At 30.1% G+C, this 20,947-nt stretch overlaps 1 protein-coding gene across 4 annotated transcripts in view; it reads right to left on the bottom strand.

Annotated features, from left to right (window-relative positions):
* Positions 1-20,947, bottom strand: part of LOC132938146 (fasciclin-1) — a 67,181-nt gene that overhangs the window by 36,309 nt on the left and 9,925 nt on the right. For 2 of the 4 annotated variants that reach the window (XM_061004830.1, XM_061004832.1), the window contains exon 1: positions 3,060-3,580. The exons of 1 other annotated variant lie outside the window; for it this stretch is intronic. In XM_061004830.1, the coding sequence (XP_060860813.1) occupies positions 3,060-3,197 (138 nt within the window). In that variant the 5' untranslated portion in view covers positions 3,198-3,580. Of the gene's footprint in view, positions 1-3,059; positions 3,582-20,947 lie in introns of those variants that run through there. One more of the 4 variants, XM_061004833.1, reaches the window with a different exon arrangement.

Below are 20,947 nucleotides of genomic sequence, written 5' to 3'. Positions count from 1 at the left end.
TGGTATACATTAATATAAGAACGTATCTCTAGATGTTAAATATAATTTTAAGTAGATGCACCAAAATCGTAAGAGATATTATGAAGGGTTTTTTTTTAAATTTCGATAATATTTTAGTCTATATAGGTACTACCTATATAATATTAATTCACGTAGGTGTGTATAGGACGCCCCCCAAAAACCGGTATGGATGTTCTCGACCCAAGGTTAATGTCACGCATACAGAAGGTTTAGAAGAGTTGAATTGCAGGATATAATATTGCCAGGTGGTCACCTGGCAACACCTGCCTAAATATAATAACAATAGGTCGAGATAAACAGGGTGTACAATGAGTTCGGATACTTTGCCAATTGACAGCAATATTTGTATTTTAATATTACAAAATATATCGAGCAATAATATAATATATATGTACACTGGTACACTGCGGTAGTTTACTATAGAACACCAAAAAAAAAATTAAATAAAGATCACGATAATAAACCATTAGTTACCAGATATACGGGTAGGAGCGTAGGATCTATACACGGTTGATATATTATGCACCTACCTACGTACGTCGTGCACGGTTAATTAATATTTACAGAACAATTAACATCATCATCTGCATGAATCATAGATTACTCAGGATAGGTATAATATGTTCGGAAAAATGTGTATTTAAAAAAAAATCAACTAATCAACAATTTTTTCCTTTTCAGCAAGAATAATATAATATATATTTCCAAGTCTCCGTAAAATCATAATACCTACATAATATTACTATTTTGTTAGATAATATTGTTTCCTAGAATCTAACGTACAGACGACAAATCAATGTGGAAATATTAACTAAGTGTCTAAATGCCTACGTGAACGAAAAATGTTCAATACAAATATATGACCTACACCAAATGTCATAGCCCTCCTATGAGGAACAAGTGCGCGACTAGATGTTGGCCAATAATTATTATTCTGTGGTGGCATGGGTAGGTCACAAAACAAGCTGTATGGCCCGTGTATAGGTCCGCAGATTAAATTAATAAAAACAAACCAGCTGGAAAATAAAATATTTCAAACCTGTATGCGAGTTGGACATTCAATGATGTGCAGCGTAATTGCACGTTTGTATTTTATAAAAACTACACATTAGGTAGGTATGTTAAATAAATATTCTGGAAACCGTTAATTTTTCAAAATTAAGTGTGTATACGTTTGAAAAATCACACACCAGCTATGTTATATAGATCTATAGTTTAAAACTATATTTTCGTTGAGAGGACGGAACATGCGTGACATTGAAGAGTGTTTAAGAAATTTTAATATCCCCTTCGTTTATTTTGGACCACTGTATTTGAAACCTACCGCATTGTAACGCATATGTAGGTATATAGATATAACAGTTGAGTTTATACCTACAACTGATCTTACATATTATTATTATGGCGTGCGTTGGATTGGATAAAAACCGAGATGTGCATTAACCTCGTGCTCGCCACCGACATCTCTGTATTACAATATACCGATATCGTTGGTACATAACAATATATAGGTATAGGTAATACACGCATAATGGGGTGAGTTTTTTTTCTTTCTTCTCTTTTTCTTTTTTGGAGCGTATATAAGATTATCAAGTTACCGTGCTTAGGGGCGGTGTCGATTTGGCGAAGGTCTTTTGTCCGTCCACCGGGTACACATCATATATGTTATATACAGCATACACGCACCACACGACCACCACTATACCTAACCTACCTACCTACCTACCTACAAACACGGACTTGAAATTTGATTTTTTTTTGTTTGTTCTTTCTCTCCAAAACACCTGGCGTGGACGAGATACACTGCTGCTGCTGCTGCTGCATGCAGTGCAACAACAGATCCGACGACGTATAAAATACAATATAATATTATGTGCCTGGTCACGGTCCATCGAGATGGCGGGCAGGTGGTGAGCGGGGGGCATTGTAGTAATGGCGAATACCGGTTTATTGCGTCTCCGTCGAGCGTTTTTAGTGAGTAACTTACACGGAGATGACGGCGATTTTCCCGGTGGCTGCACGGCGAGTGTTGGCACATATAAACAGTAAGAAAGATAACCGCAACTATACCTAAACGGGTACCACCTGTATAGGTCCTATATAACGATCCGCCGCGAGATTTTCTCGGCTGTCTGGCGCGCCGCGGGAAATCTCGATGACAGCAGACCGCGCACAACGATGTTACACAACAACAACAACAACAACGCGTACCCATAATATAATATTGAAATTGGGCGCCTGGGAATAATAGGTTACGCGCGAGCCGCGAGAACTTTCCTCCGCGGGTACATCGTTACCGCTGTCGTTCACACGTCTGGTATAGTTTTGCCCCTCCTCCCCCAACCACGTGCCCGAAACACGGTTTAAGTAACAATTATTATTAGGTATCTTCGGCGTATTATTAAAACGTAATAATATCGCATACATAACAATATAACATACTATATTATAGGTATTGGTGTGACTCCTGAGAAAAAATAAATTATATTTCCGGCACGATCACGTCGTAGGTACCTGGGGATCTGGACAGGTAACCGCGGTCGTAGCGGGAATAAGAATAATATAATAATAATAATAATAGTATATGACCGCAACCGCTAGCACAGAAGAGGAGGTGTGGGGAGGGCTCGCATGAAAGGAGGCTGCTGGACTCGCGATACCGACGACGGGGGATTTCGAAAGAACCGTTTCCGTCGAATGGTAGTAGATGCTAAACATATACCAAACTACCGTATACGACACACGTATCCGCATAATAATATTATAAATTAGATTTCTCATTTGGCGTTTAATAATAATAGGTTACTATAGGTACGAGTGATTTAATTTTCTGACGGTCGAAAACCTGTTTTTGCAGATCTGCGCGGAGATTCGCGCGCTAACGAACCGCACGCCGGTTAATTTAAGTTACGACAAACCGTTCTACGCACAAGATAATATTATTATACAATTGCTATTCCTCGCGGGATAAGGTAGGTACACATTCGGTCGGAACAATCAGTTACCGGAATGGTTTTATTTTTTATATTAGTATTTACCTCGGACAGATCGCCAGTCCACGCCAGCGTGTCGATGATCGTCTTGTAGTTGCCGTTCAAGCTGAATGCGACCGTCGAGCCGCACAGCAGCACTAGGAGGACCGCGGACGCAAAACCCGTGGTGGTGGAAGATTTCATTTTTGAAATTATTTTTTAAAAAAAACCGTCACTCGGATAAAAAAAAAACAAAAAACGGAACACTGGAAAATCTTTAAAACTCTATTCTACGTAAACGCTATACTAATACTACTGTAATAATAATGGTATGAAAACGATGAGAAAACTAAAAACGATAGGTGAGAAAATTAATTTTAAAAAAAAACACCGAAACTAATTCCCGTCGAAGAACATACTCGGTTCGAGGACAAACGGGGGACGGAACTACAGTACAGCGCGCGGGCACCACCGGGCGACGACGACGATGAGTGGTACCGGTAAGGCGGTAACGGACAGACTGGTTGAAAATGGGGAAATAAAACCGCGGGATGGTACGGTGCCGGTGCTGTTGCCGCGGGATCGGTACAGCGTCTGCTGACGGCGCCCGGTGAAACTACTCGCGGCAGGCGGGCCAGTCCGTGCGGATCAATATTTCCCGCCACCGACGCGGCGCACTGCAACGGTTCCGCGCGCCGCTCACCGACCCACGGTTGATGACCGGTCGCGGGTGGTGGGGTGGTAGCGATGGCGATGATGGTCGTCGTCGTTGTGGCGGCAACGTTTGAGGCGGCGGCGGTCGTTATGGCGGCGTCGTTGTCGTCGTCGTCGTCGGATGGATCGTGTGCAGTATTTTATTATTTCGAATTTACCGCGTCCGCCAGCCCGGCGTATCGTGTGTCCGCCGCCGGTGTGATTGGAGGTCGTGTTTTGATTGAGACGCCGAGATTATCGATTGTCTCTCTGGGGCCCGACAACGCGGCGATAGTCATAATCTGCACGCGCGTGTGGGTACACCGGCCAAGTGTGCCGGTGAAGCTCCGCCAGTGCCAGAAAATTGTCATACCTACTCACCGTGCCGGCAGTCTATTATAGATATTATAATTGGTATTATGGCGAATGGTTTTCTATTTCCCAGAAACTCCATGGAGGTACCTACAATATATTATGTGTCATCGTTGGGTATACTCCGTGCACGTTACATGTAACATGTTAAACTATGTGATAAGATATTATCTTAGTTCATGGTGGTGCCTATACATAATAGGATATCGATAACCGAATAAGTTAAATAATATAGTATACCTATCTATAGGTACCGATTGTAACTGGAAAATCCAACGGATAAAATTGCTTTTGTTCTAATCAATATTTAAAAAAAATTTTTTACATTGTTAATAGACGCTCGCGTTACATTTATATTGTATGGGTAGTAGGTATAACATTTTTTTATAACATTTTTTTATAACACTTAAAATTAATGAGTTTTACTTTAAAAAAATTGACATTTTAAAAAACATAAAAATAAACCACTTGGCTTAGATAAATGTTTTTACAATCAAAAGTTTTCTAAAAACCAGGACAAGAAATTGGGTATTTTTAAATGTTCAAAAAAAAATTTAAATCACATTTAAGAAAACAACTTTTTTAAATAAAATAATATGGGATTAATAAGTTGTTTTAAATATTTTTTGTTAGGTTAATTTATGCAGTAAATAATAACAAAAAATTGTAATGATATACAAAAACAGGTACCTATTCATTATCTTCGCATATTCACCAATTAATGAACAACAATATTTTAAATATATATAATAGATGTCGATAAATTCAAAGTCACCTAGATACTATATGGACGCAATTTACTATACTTATTTTAGAAACCAAAAAATCTCAGGCGAAATTGACTATAGTATTTTTATTATCTGTTCAATGTGGGCGCAATTTACAAGCACCCACGGTGATGACAGACACAAAAAAATAAAATAAAAAACACACATATTATTGTAAAATCAATAGGTATGTACACTCCTCTCAGAATCTAAAATGATTGTAAAAAAATGTACAATTATTGATTAGACCAAAAGTTATTTCATTTGTCAGGTCTTCCTGTTACATTTTGTATAATATGCATCATAATATATTGTATTAGGCCTGGCTCACGTGGTATATAATGACGACGATAGTGATATTATTATTATTATAAATCTATATACGAATATAATATTATACGTTCAACAAGATTTTACGGTTTTCAATTAATGATTTTTAAGAAAAAAAATTTAATGCCATTTCGTTTTCGTGAGAGTGGATAGTGTAAAATCATCTTCGATCTCGTCATTTTGAGTTTACATTGAGAAACGATTGGCAAAAAAAAAAAATTGTTTACAACGAACAAAATGTATTAAACATATTATTGTACAGGTATACATAAAAAAATATGTAGCTGTGCCCACACATTTATAACAACGCAGTTTCAGGGCAATAAGTGGTAACGGTAGCTCTTAGAAAAAAAATTGATTCTGTTTTTGTAATAATATAATAACAAATATTATATTATCATATTTAACAAATTACTCGTGACGTTCTGTTTATCCATTGCTTAACAATTTTAACTTATTTTACTTTATTTTTTAATAAAATGTCCTGAGTTTTATATTTGCGTAACTTATATTAATTCGATTTTTTAAAAGAAACATTCACTCCTGTATCCTTTAATTAGATACTTTATAAACGTCTTATGGCGGTTACTATTCATTCAGTAATGTATTAAACTGTATTCATTTATCCGTTTGTGCTAAATACAGTTTTGTGTTAAAGTGACAAAGTGTTTACCATACCAATATACCATACTTAGACCTATATTGTATTTTCTTCCTCCCAAATTAACACAACACAGTCTATTTTAAAAATAAATATTATTAAATTAAATTTGGTTTATATAACATTAAGTATTTAATTATATTGTCTTATACTTTTATATCATAACATTTAAGATAATAATAATATGCTAATATAATTGAATCCAAAAACAAAACACATTTTTATGTGGATTAATCAGTTTTGTATTTTCTATATGAAAATATTGTGGTGTAATAAAATTAAATGCAGAAGAAAAGAATAATAAAACACACATTGTTCTTTTAAAAGAAAATTGATTTCCGTTGAAACACTTAGAAAATTTTACCACTTATCTAACCTTTGCAGTTTGCACATATACTTATTATATGAAGGGACTTGAAGCACTCTTTAATGCTCTATACTTTCATATATTATTACAATAAGATCGAAAAAACTTATCCTTTTTTTATTTTTGTTTCTACCGTATTCTCAAGTTAAACGCAAACCATCTTGAACTGTATACTTACGTAGTTGTATGTACGATGTGCATAACGTGTATTATTAAAATTATAATTTCCTGACATAGTTATTCACTATGAATGAACACAAATTAACCATGAAAAATACAGTATTTGCTATGATATTTTTTTACTAACCATACACAATACGAGTACATTATGTATATGTTATACACTTATACCTACCTACATGTTATATTATCATATTATACGTATTACACAACTGAATGGTTTTATGTTCACACAATATTATACACGCCTTGTATATTTTTGGATATGCATCTAATTATACACTCACATTGATGACTATTTAAATTTTAAACTATGCAAATTGTGTCTTAGAAATAATATAAACAATAAAATATATGTGATTTAATTGTAATTAAACTTTGTCATGTAGGTACCTATATGATACAAAATAGACACATCACACGTTTAACAAAACAAATACAATTTGCATATTATTACCTAATTTATTAAATAAATACTTCCGCGATAATTATTTACAACTTAGTAAAAATTCTACAATTTCAAATAGTTTATTAAAATTCTTGTAATATTAATTATAACCAAAAAAATATAAAAGTAAACAATTTACACTCATAAATCATAAATTATATTAGTACTGAGCATTTTTCAATTAAACCTTTGTTTTTCTGTCTTGTAGGTACTCTGCAATCTCCAGACAAGATTAAAAACTATTTATATTATGCTATTGTAATGCCGAACGCTACCCGTTGACTATCTTAAAACAATATAGGTATTAATAACAATAACACTGATATTCATAGTAATTCCGTTGTCTACAATATATCGATCAGATCAATTCTATACTCTGTACAACTGTTTATACGTTTCTGCTGATGTTTCTTTCTCTTATTGTAAAATTGCTGCGTTTCTCTCATTAATTTTTATTCTTTTTTAAGAAGAATTCTGAAGTCTTAAACAAACAGAGAAATATGGCATCTCCATGACAACCAACCAAAGGTGGATATATATTTAGAAAGATCATATCCAGAATGTCGTCCTATATATTATATATATATATATATATATATATATGAGATACCAAAAAGTATATATTATTCATATTCAATTACACGAGATACATTTTAAATATATATTATGTTTTTTGGGTGGATAAACAATAGAGAGTGGAAGAAATAAAAACAGAAGTAAATAGGTACCTACACATATTTTTTCAAAACGCGAGTTTTATAATAACAACGAAAATTAATAAGTATAGGTATTAAAGCATCATAATATGTCTAACTTTTTCAATTTGTTTATTCTCTAATTTTATTCTTATAGTTAAGACGCACAAATGTAATGAAATATTATTATTATATTTATTACTGTTATTAGATATGCCATAGATAGTTTTGTGTGAAATACCGGCACTATTTATCACGCTATTTTAATATGGACAAAGCGTGTTGCCCCTTTTAACGCATTGTTCGTGATTGAATTATTTGAATTATTCACCAAATAAAATCCAGCCGTCACTAATAGAATGATAATAGATTTTAAAACATGCTTGCTAGTTGCTATAATGTTGAATCATATTTGATGGTTCTTATCCTATAGGCGTTCGTAAAAAGATATTTAAAAAACCATTAAATACAGCAGTGCGTTAAATAAAGGACTTATACCTTATGCTCCACTTTAATATTATAAGTAATATAAGTATTATTATTTCAAAAATAAATACTACGGATACAACGAAGCTCAGATAGTATTGTAACTAATTTATGATTAGTAGTTTTTACAATAAATTTAATAAACGGTTAGGTTTGGGTTCAACCAACTATCTAAAACGTGTAAACAGTTCACATGGAAGTAGTTATGATGGAATGACGTCAACAAAAGCCGTTAATATTTACCAATATATACAGTAAATATTATAGATACATACAGAACATGCATCATTCATGTGGACGTTTGATATCAATAATTAATGCATTGATGTATTTGTTATACAATGCCAAATCATTCATTCGTAAAATCACTAAATACAATTTGCTATTATAATGTTCGTCAACATAACACATTAAAATAAACTCTTTTTGAATAGCTGTAGGTACCTAGTTGCTTAATTTAAAAAAATATTTTCTGTTATATATAAGTTTAAAAAGTAGATATAGTTTTAAAAAACGTGAGAAACAATTTAAATATAAAAAATCCGAAATTACATTTTACTTTATATTAGGTATGATTTAGGCAGGGATAACAAAAATGTCTAAAAAGTACACGAACTTCACAAGAGTAAATCTTATTTAAAGAACCAAAATAAATAAAATATATATCAAGTTACTTATTATACTTAAAATACTGTTTAAAATATGTATGACAAGGGTTTTTTTTATAATTAAAAAATACCTATATCAAAAAAATTGAAATATTTTGTTTGTTCGTTTTTGTTTTGTGTTTATTGATGTATATTGTGGTAGGTATACAGTGTAATCCAAATATACTTTTAAGTTATAATAAGAACTTAAGTTTTATTACATAAGATCGAGATTTTTAAATTCAAAACATAGGTATAATTTTTCTTTATAATAAAATTATTATATTTTACTTTAAATCTGTATATTTACACCGACATCATCACGTTATCAAAAATATAAGTAGCTAAATTCGTATTTAAATAAATACATTGGTACACCAATTTAATTATCTAATAAAATTAACTTGTAGGTACTGTAAGGTACAGTATAATAAGTATTATATTCTCTAAAAAAGCGATAACGACGTTTTCAGCCTTTGATATGACATATGATGTTAGCATACAGTTGTTGAAAAAACATCCCTTGCAATTTATTGTATTATCAATTTAAGGTGTAATAATATGAAAATCTCTGTCGAGAAATGGAATGTTTGTTAGCAAACAATATATACGCATGTTTAATTACATAATTATCATTAACAATAGAGTAGTTTAACCGACAACAGCGTACGAGAAGATGGGTCAATATGTTCCTTGTCATAGCCTATTGTTTAATATAAATTATTAAATGTATATAATATATATTTCTTTTTTCGTGAACACTCATCGGACCCAGTAGCGGCGTCACGGTATACGTAATATCAGAAGGAAGCAATGTTCCGGCCCGCTAGGCATACCGCGACCAACGCCCTCGTGAACATTAGGCGAAAATAAAGGTCATAAAATAATAATAATAGTAACGTAAAATGTATATTACACGTTTTGTCAAACGTAAAATACATTTCGTATTTAAATCGTCCAGCGATAGTAATAAATAATATTCGTAACTAATAATATAATATTAACACTAGTATATAATAATTATTATGCCACGATTATCATCGCCATTTTGTGTGGTCTGGTCGTCGTTCGTCGGGATAAAGGATAGACATCCCCCGAGTTCAGTAACCTCGATTTTTAATTTGACGAAATATGTACCTATCCAGAAAGTTAAGTAGACGCTTTACATCTATCGGATTTTGATGAAACACATTAAATTAAATTTATTATTAATCAAACTTAGTTAACTTCAGTCCATAGCAACAATTACATAAGGCCTTTTCGACGAAAAGTTTTGTAATTAACTTTCCTCTCGGACTATTTCCAATCTCAATACACTATCAAATCCCTAAAATGTTTTAGCTTATGTAAAGAATAACATTTATCTTTGGAGAGTTGTGTTTTAGTATTAACGACCGTCAAAAGATCACATAGCGTAAACGACGTTCAAACAAAATAAAATATATAACCTAAGTAGGTACTATAGCTTACGATTGCTTAGCCAAACAATGAACATTGTATAATAAAAATAACTAACTCATAATATAATTGAGTATATACTGTACGATATAGAGTCAATGATAATATGAACTTATTTTCTAATTACAAACACATTTAATTAATAATCATGTTACTTGACTGGGGCCAACTGCTGACGGAAACTTTAATAAAAGTTACACACAAACGAAAAATTAAAATTATATATAGTTATAAGTAGTTATAACTCATATTTTCCATCTCAAAATTATGTCATCATTTATAACCAAATAACCAAAATACATGTGTTTGATAGAAATATAACATTTAATTAGTAAGAGAGGTTAATATAATATTCTACTCTCAGTAATAAAAAAGTATAAAATAAGGTGAGCGGGGAGGGGGAAAAGCACGAGTTCCACGTGCCCTCCCCCTTAAATACGTCCCAGAAAGAGAGAGTATATTATATATAGCTCTATTATATTTCCGTACAACACCAATAGATAGCAGTCTCAATAAGTTTTTGGGAATAAAAAGCACTTTATAGTTAGCTTTTCCGTAATTTAGAAATACGTGTTTACCAAAAACCTAACCCATCATTCTTTATTATAGATTTCAATTTCAACTTGTTATTATACGTTTAACCGTTGAATGCAAATGTACCTGATGATTTAATTTTTTTTAATGCTCAATTATTATACCTACGTTTAGGTAGAAATTTTTTTTTTTTTACACATTTCTGCTTGGTTTAGTTATTACACGTGGAAATGAAAATAAGAAGGTAATACACACCTACACGCGTATTATTAAGTATTAGACACGGACTAGGTATAACTAATTGGATTTATTAATCATATAGGTATACACGGCGTATAGAAAATAATAACGACATTGATCTATATACCTATAATAGTGGTAGTTTATTTTGCTTCAATAAGACTTCTCCATTTTGATTTTTCCGTACACGACATTAATATGCAGATATTGATTACATTGGTATTCAAAATACTCTGTACTCTGATGTGCCTATATGCCGAACTACTGAAGTATCTGACGATCCGTGGGTATATTTTAATCTAATAGCACGTCGCGAATTAGTGCCAATGTGCACGGTTAAAAGTAGCGTAAGGTTTCTTAAATGGTTTATATAATTATATAGGAGGGTGTAGATACTATTCGAATTACATTTGTTTTTTAGGTTTTTTTTAAAGAGGTTTTTAGATCAATTTTTATTTGAAATATTCAATACAATTCGCACAATTTGCACAAAAATAAAACATATAAATTAAAATACATTTTTGTATGGCTATGTATATACCTACTGGGTCATTTAACAAGCATATACCTACTCATCAATACTCGACTCCGAGATTTCCTTTAAAAATTAAGCTATTCAAATTTTGATTTTTGGATATTCTAATTATATTTATAGGTCTTAAAGTTCATATTTTCAATTACTTAGATTTGTATACCATTTAATAAGTATCATACATTTTTGTCAAATGAGAACCAACCTTTTTATTGTACATTTCAAGATATTTTTTTTAATAATATAAAAAACATTGCAAATATGTAATACATACATTTTAATTTAAATACATCGACATTTTCAAAAAAAAAAAATTAACTGCCCAACAGTTTACAGGAAAAAGACCGATTCTTAATTTGGTATCGTCTTAAATCACGCCTTAAGTGATATAAAAATCTTAAATTAAAATTACAAATCTAAAAATCAAAATTTCAACAAATTCATCATTAATAAGGATTAAATACGGGCAAGCATGCTGGGTGAATCAAACTGTGTATTATATATAATCTATCATTGGATACAATTAACAATTTTTTTTACTAGCATACTGCGATGTTCTATTTCTCACAATGTACTTTTTAATAATATATATTTTGTAATATAACACTATATATTTTGTACTTCCCTAATAGAAATGATTTGCGTTCTTCCCACATCAAAAAAATGAATACACAATATTTTTGTAATTGGTATATAAGTATATAATAAGTATACCTAAAATCTTTACTTTTACTTGGATCATACAGTAGAACAAACATGTAATAACATAAATTAAGACAACAATAATTCGATAATAGGTTCGGTAAAAAATAAATAATACCCTTAAATTAACAAGAAGGAATAAAACTGTTATTAGGTACTACGCAATATCGGCATATCGCATGTTGTAAATTTGTGTATCATATAATTAATTTACCTACCTATCGATAATTATGCTAATTTTAAAATTGTCTTTATTAACTACCAAGGTATAAATTATGGTAGATTGTATTTAAAATACAATTTTAAAAATAAAAACTACGATGTAAATATTATGTAATTACATTTAAACGATTACGGTGGCGCGGCGTCCACGCATCATATTATAGTTAATGAATCGTTAATTTAATGAAGTATTATTTACTTATAGCTAGAATATAAACGTCATGTTCTATTTACTATTCTTAGATAATCTCCCAACAGCAAAAAATACTTATAAGTTTCGTTATAAATGTTATAATAATGTATTTTTTCATAAGTTATAAAACAAAACGATTTTTAATTAGTTACATTTACGATTTACGCAACACAGTCAAACGTCCATGCAAGAATATTATACGACGGAGGGTCAAGGAAACAATTCGTAGCACAGAGCAACATCTATTTACGGATAACTGACAGTTTTTCATTTCTCGAATGTGTCCAGAATGAATACTTATAGCTTATAAAACAAACAAACACTATGCGTACAGGGTGATTCTTTTAACAGAAAGTATCCATTATCATTTTAATTTTATTTCATATAATTTTAAGTCATTATTAGACAACATATTTTATTTTTAAGAAGTTGTCTTTTGTTCCATTTTGTATCATAATAATGTAATGAAAGTAATTATAATTATTTAAAGTTTCAACTTTAGTATTTAAAGTTTTAACTCTATAAAATTTCGGTATACTACGCCGGCTATAAAAACTTTAAATACCTACTTGTATTAAATAATTAACTATACTCATTCAAAATTCAATTGTTATTCTTCGAAAGTCATAGAAAAATATTCTTCATAGGAATATTAAATTTAAAATTCAAAACTCAAGACTTCAAGTTATATAAAAACATATTTTCAAAGACGTTAATAGGTGCCTTTTGAGCTAATTTTTAAATTTACTTTTAAAAGAATCATCCAGTATAGGTTTCACTGTAATTTAGACTGTAGAGTAATGAACAAAACTTAAGTGAGCTTTAAATAATAGTGCACTGGCCAACATCTCCGAAAATAGCAAAATCAAAGGGTTTTCATTCGGTGGAAATGGGACAAAATTAGTGGAATACGTTTGAACCAAATCATAAACACCTAGAAACACAAATTAAATTGTTCAAACGTTTTGGCAAACACTGTCTCTGTTTTCATAGGCGCATCTAGGTGGATACAGAGTAATAGATTAACCCCCACAACTATGACAACTACGATAGTGCAAAACGTTGAATAAAAATAAAAATTAAATAATAAGTTTTGACTAAAACAATTTAACTGTGTGTCTGTGTCTATAAAGTATTGTTCACATTATTAGACTGTTCGTCTTAAGACTGTGGAAACCGAAAAGGATTATTTATTGATTTATTTATAAATTGGTATAAACACTAATATAACATTCTGTTACACTTTGTAAAATTATATGTAAAACTATTGTCCAAACGAGATCTCTCCATTAACAAAGCTCATAAGATTGTTTGCCTTGAGTGATATTTCGTCTTGATCCGAGCTCTTGGCTGACTGGGTCGTTCCGCATCGTTGCGCGTGCGTCATTTGTGAACTCCTCGACGCCATAATACATCGTCCCACTGACGACTCGTCAATAGGGTGAACAATACACGCCACATCATCCGGGTTTATGTGGAACTAACCAAGAATGGTTTTACCCCTCCTCGTAAAATGTCAAATGCAATTCGAACTTCACACACATGATAATATATACAACCGGAATTTTCCGTCGAATTTCCAAACGATCGCCTCGGTCGACGGTCGTCGCGTCCCATATAATATTATAAGAGTTCACGAACGTTTAAGGTTTCTACGCCACGTTTAGCCTGGAGAACGTGGAGCACTTGTCGATATTGCTTTTACATAATACTACAACAACAGTGTTATTATTGTGACGTAATCGAAAGTGGATGGACGTAGATCACACGTTGTTCAGTTGTTGTTGTGTGCGGCCGCGACACACGGTTCACGGTGAGTACATTATTTTGACGCTGATCACTCTCCGCGAGACTCTGTAAGACGATAAATCTAGTGAAGTGCGCTGTGCCGCTGCACGCGCAAGCAGAAGACCTCGTCGGGAACGGACGGGTGTAAAATAATATTATATTATACCGCGTTCCGGTTAAATCGTGGTCGGAGCTGCCGACACACCAATCCGTAATTCCTCCTTTTCGGTGTTCAATATCCTTTTATGTGGTTAGGTCATCATAGCCGGATCATTAAATACTAATCTGTTCCGAGACGACGACGAAGGCACTATATACCTATAATATACTACCGTCTACCGCCATAACAACAAAACAACTTACCTATACCGCTCTGTTATACGAAACTGATGATTTGGATTCTTATCAGATGACGGTGGTTGGTAGAGGGAGAGGGCGAAGTGCCTTACCGTGATCTATTATATTTTTTCCCTACACTATATAATATAATGTATATTATGTCTAGAGAACACCTCTCCCCCTAAATTGGTCTAAAGACGCCACTGATCCATATGCAGCCTCATCTATATAAGTATAGTTCAACCATAGTTTATATTGTACATATTCTTTACTCTATGGCATATATTATGTATTATGCGTGTGTGTGTAAGTGTGTACGACGAAGAAAAATAAACAATCGTATAATCTGCTCTCTTGATGATATATTGTGTATGTTTTTATTGTATATTTTATTATTGCATGCATGCAGCAGCACACTGCTAGAATCGATCAAACGAATAAATCGCTCCTCGATTGATAGAAGATAAATAACGCGCCGAAAATAAGTACAAATCTATTTTGTGTGTGTGTATTGCCGCGCTGTTTTATTTTGTTTTTATACGTCTGAAACCAAAAATAAATAGTTTTTGTTGACGGGTTTAAAACAAATCTGTGAACATTTAGTTCATATTTATTTTCTCTCGTAATAATTTTTCTCAGAAGGATGAATGTTTCAAAAAATGTAGATACATATTTCGATAAATTAAAGTTTTTATTTTTTGTTTTTCATTTTATTGACATTTTTTTAAAAAACAAAATACAGACTTGAAATTACTGTTTGATGTGGTACAAAGATAAACCACGTTATAAAAAAATAATCTATTTTGTGTTTTATTAATAACAAAAAATAGGAAACCGTGATATACAATCTGTTATGATTAAATATTTCCATAACATCCTATGCATTTTTCTAAACTATCCATTATAATTTAAAATTGTAAGAAAAACGTATGTTTGATATATTTTATCCACGTGACTATATGTCTAGTCTATATTCCAACATAAACAAAATAGTGTACCTATACTAGAGTACTACTTCATATTTTGTACATTTTCATGAAACAAATTAAAAACATTGAAATAAATAACTAATTTCTTAAAATATTTTGGAACTTATTAGTTCATTTGGCTGTTTTAAGTTTATTATTAATAAATATACTTTTGATATTCTTATGTTTTTCCATCCAAAAAAGATATTTAAACACATAATGTATTCCGAATCGTACACGATTTGTATACTAATATGACGTATTATCCATATATTGTATAATATTATAGACATTAAATCATCCTTTACAAAATTAAAAATGGTTTTTTACTTTTTTAGACATTTATATTTAAAAAATACATATTAATATATTATTACTATGTCAATGTACAATGCAAAATTGAAATAAACGATGTCTAAAAGGTAGTTGCTTTGCTTGAAATCTACCGTAAAGGAGTTTTTAAAAACATGCTAATATTTTCCCTTCTTTTTATATACAATATTGTACCGTAAATAAAAATTAAACTAACCCATCAGTATCTGATGAAGAACTGATGAAACCCACCCCTATGCGCCAGCTACGGTATACCTCTCACAATTAAACACATCATAATTGAATGCCTTTCATATGAAATGGATAGACGTGAAGCAGACATCTCAAACATATTCTGTCAGAAGCCCTCCACCCAGACAACATAAGACGCATGATAACCTTTATTACTAAGTCCAACCTTATAAATAGTATTTAATATGTAACTTATATAACATGTAAATAATTTAGAGTTAAACTCTTTGTCGCCAATGGCCATAGTTGCCGAGGCCTAATTCAATCAAAAAAAAAAAATTAATTTAATTTAACTTTAGAGATAATAGGGCATAAATTTATAAAATAAATACCTAAAAGAATTGCACTATTTTCATGCGAAAAAAATGAAAACAAATTATGTTATTTTAATTATTTAACATTTTTTTGACACGTAATATTATAATTTATTGAAGATAAAAATAAAGAGTGCCATTATCCAAAACTGTTTAGCACTGTATAAATAATAAAAGTTTCACCAAAAATAAAATAATATGCATAGGTATTATAAAACGGTTTTTTTTTTCATTTGACATAAAACCAACGAATTAAACACACATATATTTTGATATTTTTTTTTTTTTTATTTAAATAAGGCTTCAACTCCTGAGGTTATTAGCCTGTATATTTTGATATATAATGATATATAATGATTCAAGATGCCTAATGATTTAAAATTCTTCTATTATTAAACACCACATACCACCATGTTTTTTTTCAATAATGAATTTATTTGAATTCTGTTTTTAGAACTTTCAAATATAGGTACTTAGAAAATTGAAATCATATTTTCAAATACCTACTTACATTTTTTATACCATTTAAGGAGTGTCCAATACCCTAACCGATACCAATTGCTTTTTTCAATAGAGAATCAAACTTTTTCCTAAAAATTGTTAATCATATGACTTCTTTTGAAAATGTTGATGTGCCTACGGCCTACCTATAAATCGGAATTCAAACGCTTGATCTATGGGTTATTCATATTTATGTATTAAGGATTATAGGTTGAAATGATAATATGGTTACTATAAGATAGGTATCTATGATAATTTCTTATCTCGGATAAGAAAGATTATAATTATTTTAAAATGTCAGTAATTAATATAAGTCCATTTACATTTTTGACTTGTAAGCATTTTCCGGGAATAATAAATACTAAATTAAATTTAAGATAAAAATTATATTTTATATTTTTGTTAAACCATTTTTAAAGTTTATTATCCATAGTATATAGGTTTTAATAACACAGAAACTGCTCTTTCAAATTTTGATTTTAATACATCAAAGTTTTCAAAAAAATCATTTACTTTAAAAATTACAGTAAAAAGGTTGGTTCTCATAATCTCATTTGAAAAAAAAGAAGTTTATTTCGCCACAGGACACTCAATAAATGGTCTAAAAAATCTAAATAGTTTAAAACTTGAATATAAGGTCCATAACTCTTAAGTATACTTAAAAATTCCAAAAATCACAATTATTAGAATAAATTCATTATTAAAGAAAAAAAGGAAGGTGGCGTGCTTGGGTAAATCGCCTTGTATAGCATTTATGTATATTAATTCAATTAAATATACCTACTTAATATCTTTTGAATATTAAATATTATTTTGTTTCTACTGATCTTATTTTTCCAATTGACTAATCTAAAATTCTAATCAAGCATTAATTTTTACAAAAGGCCAAACCTTATCATCATTGATTATTATATGAACCATGGTATATACATCAATGCTATTATTAACGATTATTATTAATATTCACCAGAAATAATTTGACATTTTCCCTTTTAAGAAACTCTAACTATCTAGCTGATTGAGATATTTTTAACACAGATATTTGAATGGCATAATGAGTACTTACATCAATAAACGTTATTAAGTTTAAGTAGAGAATTATTTTTAATACTTTTTTTAACCTCTGGAAGTTAAAACTATTTCTTCGTCAGTCACATCATCTCTCACGTACAAAAACACTGCAGTTCGTACACAACATTATTTCATAACATAAAAAGAGTTTGAGGATCGGGGTCCCGAGTAATAGGTATCCATTGTTTTGTATGAATGTGAATTGAGTTGCCGTCACTTTATCAGCAGGGCCGCTTACGGAAGAGCTATACTATTATTATAGATGTGAACGAACCATTTCCTGTGCGACACAGGTCGTAAAACAACTTCTATTTCAAATAATGTTCAATATTATGTCGAAGAACAACTACAAAGCTATGATATTGTAACACACACTATTGTCATGTTATACGTATATAATGTATATTATACATTGAATGCCTCACCGTAAATAGTCTACTTCTAAACTTCAAATACAATATTACAATCTATTGTTTAAAATGAATATTCATAAATATAGTAACTTAATAATAGTTTGAGTAAAAATTTTAAATATTATGTACTAACAACACATACCTATTCTATAATTGGATACTCGAAATCACTTAAAAATATCCGTCAAATAGTATAATATTAAAATTTTGATTTTTTTTTTAAATATTGATAGATATTTATTTTTGCATCCACATAAATTTTAGTATTATACATATAAATATATATAACCAGTAAGCTAGTATAACTACCTAATTTTTAAAAACTAATAAGTACCTAGGTACTTATAGCTGTAACTTATAAGTAGGTACTCACCAGTTTTATTTGAAGACTTTTAGTTAAAATTATGTACACGATAATACGGTAGTGTACACCATATATATTAATATAATATATATGTATACGTAAAATATAAATTAATTTTAAATTGTGCAAATCTGTTATTTCTTAATTCTTACGTCATCTGACGTATATTACGAATCTGCGCATTTACTTAAAAATATATAAATACGAGCATTGCCTATAACGGGCTATAATACTGTATAACATATTATATTATATTAAATTATATTATTACTACCTGCGTAAGGACGAAACGAAATAAAAACTTTTTTCTATGTCATATTTTAAAAACTTAAAAATATGGAAGCACAAAATATGAAGGTGTGGAGTGGTAGATAATACAAAAAAATAATCTTCATGTTGGTAGTAATTATAACGAGACTAAAAAATAATAAATTTACATATGACATAAATAGAAAATACTATAATTATGCAAATGTAGTAGCTATGTATAAAATATAGCATAGGTACAATACACACAATACACTGCTATACCCGTTTAAATAAAGACCGAGTAAAATAAGGAAAATTTTACATTGCTTTTTAGAAATATATTCTTATAATATTCCAGTAATTAGAAAGTCTTATATTGAACAAAGACAGCTCATGTTTATTATGGTTGTATAATTGCATATTGCATATAAATTGAATGTTAATACTTAATAATATAGATTACGAAACCAAAATTATAATTTTTCCTTAAAACACAAAATAAATTATTTTTTCAGATACATCCAAATAGCTATAATAATACCTGTTTTATTGATATGTTTTTGATGGAATTTCAAAGCAATTTGTAAGTATTTTAAGCCGTATATTTGTATATATTGAAGCAAATATGAAATAGTCAAATGTTATTAGTTTAAATGTTAAGTAAATAAGCTACAACAAGTTTTTTTCTATTAATATTTGTTTAGAGCTTTTACCAATGATTTTATTATCTTGTATATAAACAATAAACTTTTCTATTATTAAGGGCTTAAGTAACATTTTTCTTTTTTTGTTGGATCGTGAGTCCTGATTATTTATTATTTATTCATATAATAAATATGTTATAAGGGGACAATAAGGGAGCAATTTTTCATAGCTCATATTCGTAATATTTTAACACTATAATGATATGTTATTATTATTTGTAATACTATAGGCATTTATTATTTTATTAGGTATAACAAATCAATAGGTACCCTACGGCCTACCCTGTGTACCGTACACACAATGAAAGCCAATATAAGTATTCAAATAAAAATTAAATTACAAGCAAAGTGCCGGTCCTCATTTTACCACCACGCTCTCCAAAATATTTTACAATGAACTTTATTGAAATAAATAAATTATAAGTATTGTTCATGTTAGCACCTACGAAAAATTAAAAATAGGTCATTGTTTTAAGTCTTCAGGAAATAGCTGACTTTTACAATAGTTGTAGGATTTTAAAGGTTTTAACATGCAATGCTCAACTTTGGTGGTCTTCTTTTTTAACCTTGGATTTTGTGTCTAATTCTATGGAAAATAATAGTATCCAATACTGCTATATCAAATTTCCAACATCAATCATTTTAAGAAATATCTTATGTACAAAAAATAACTAATATTGGTACGTAATAGTAAAAATATATGTTCATAAATCATAATATTATATTATCAAAAACACTTAAAATAATTGTAAAGAAATAAAAATTTATCCCAAAACATAGTTTCATATTTCAGTTGGAATTTAGAAAAATGAGAATATAAAAATAACCATTTTACTAATAACCAACATTGTATATACCTGACTTATCTAGTTAATTAATATTTATACAACTGTGAATTTTATCTTTACAGTTATTGTTTAAATATTATATTTACGATAAATTATAGTACTAATCAATAATGTATAAATAAAGGTGTAAAAAATGATACAACAAAATGGCATGTATAGTTTGATAATGATAAATAATATACAACTAAAACAACAAATTTCAAAACATGAACAATTTATTTGCAGTTATGTATGGAATTGGCTCTCTCGGAAAATGGAAATGGAGCCAACCCGAGAGTGTCGTCATGCTAATTGCGAAGTAGTA

The sequence above is a fragment of the Metopolophium dirhodum genome, chromosome 2 (genome assembly GCF_019925205.1).
Source record: "Metopolophium dirhodum isolate CAU chromosome 2, ASM1992520v1, whole genome shotgun sequence".
In the NCBI taxonomy this organism is placed as follows: domain Eukaryota; kingdom Metazoa; phylum Arthropoda; class Insecta; order Hemiptera; family Aphididae; genus Metopolophium; species Metopolophium dirhodum.
The sequence above is the reverse complement of the archived record's forward strand: the minus strand, read 5'-3'. Positions and strand labels throughout refer to the sequence as shown.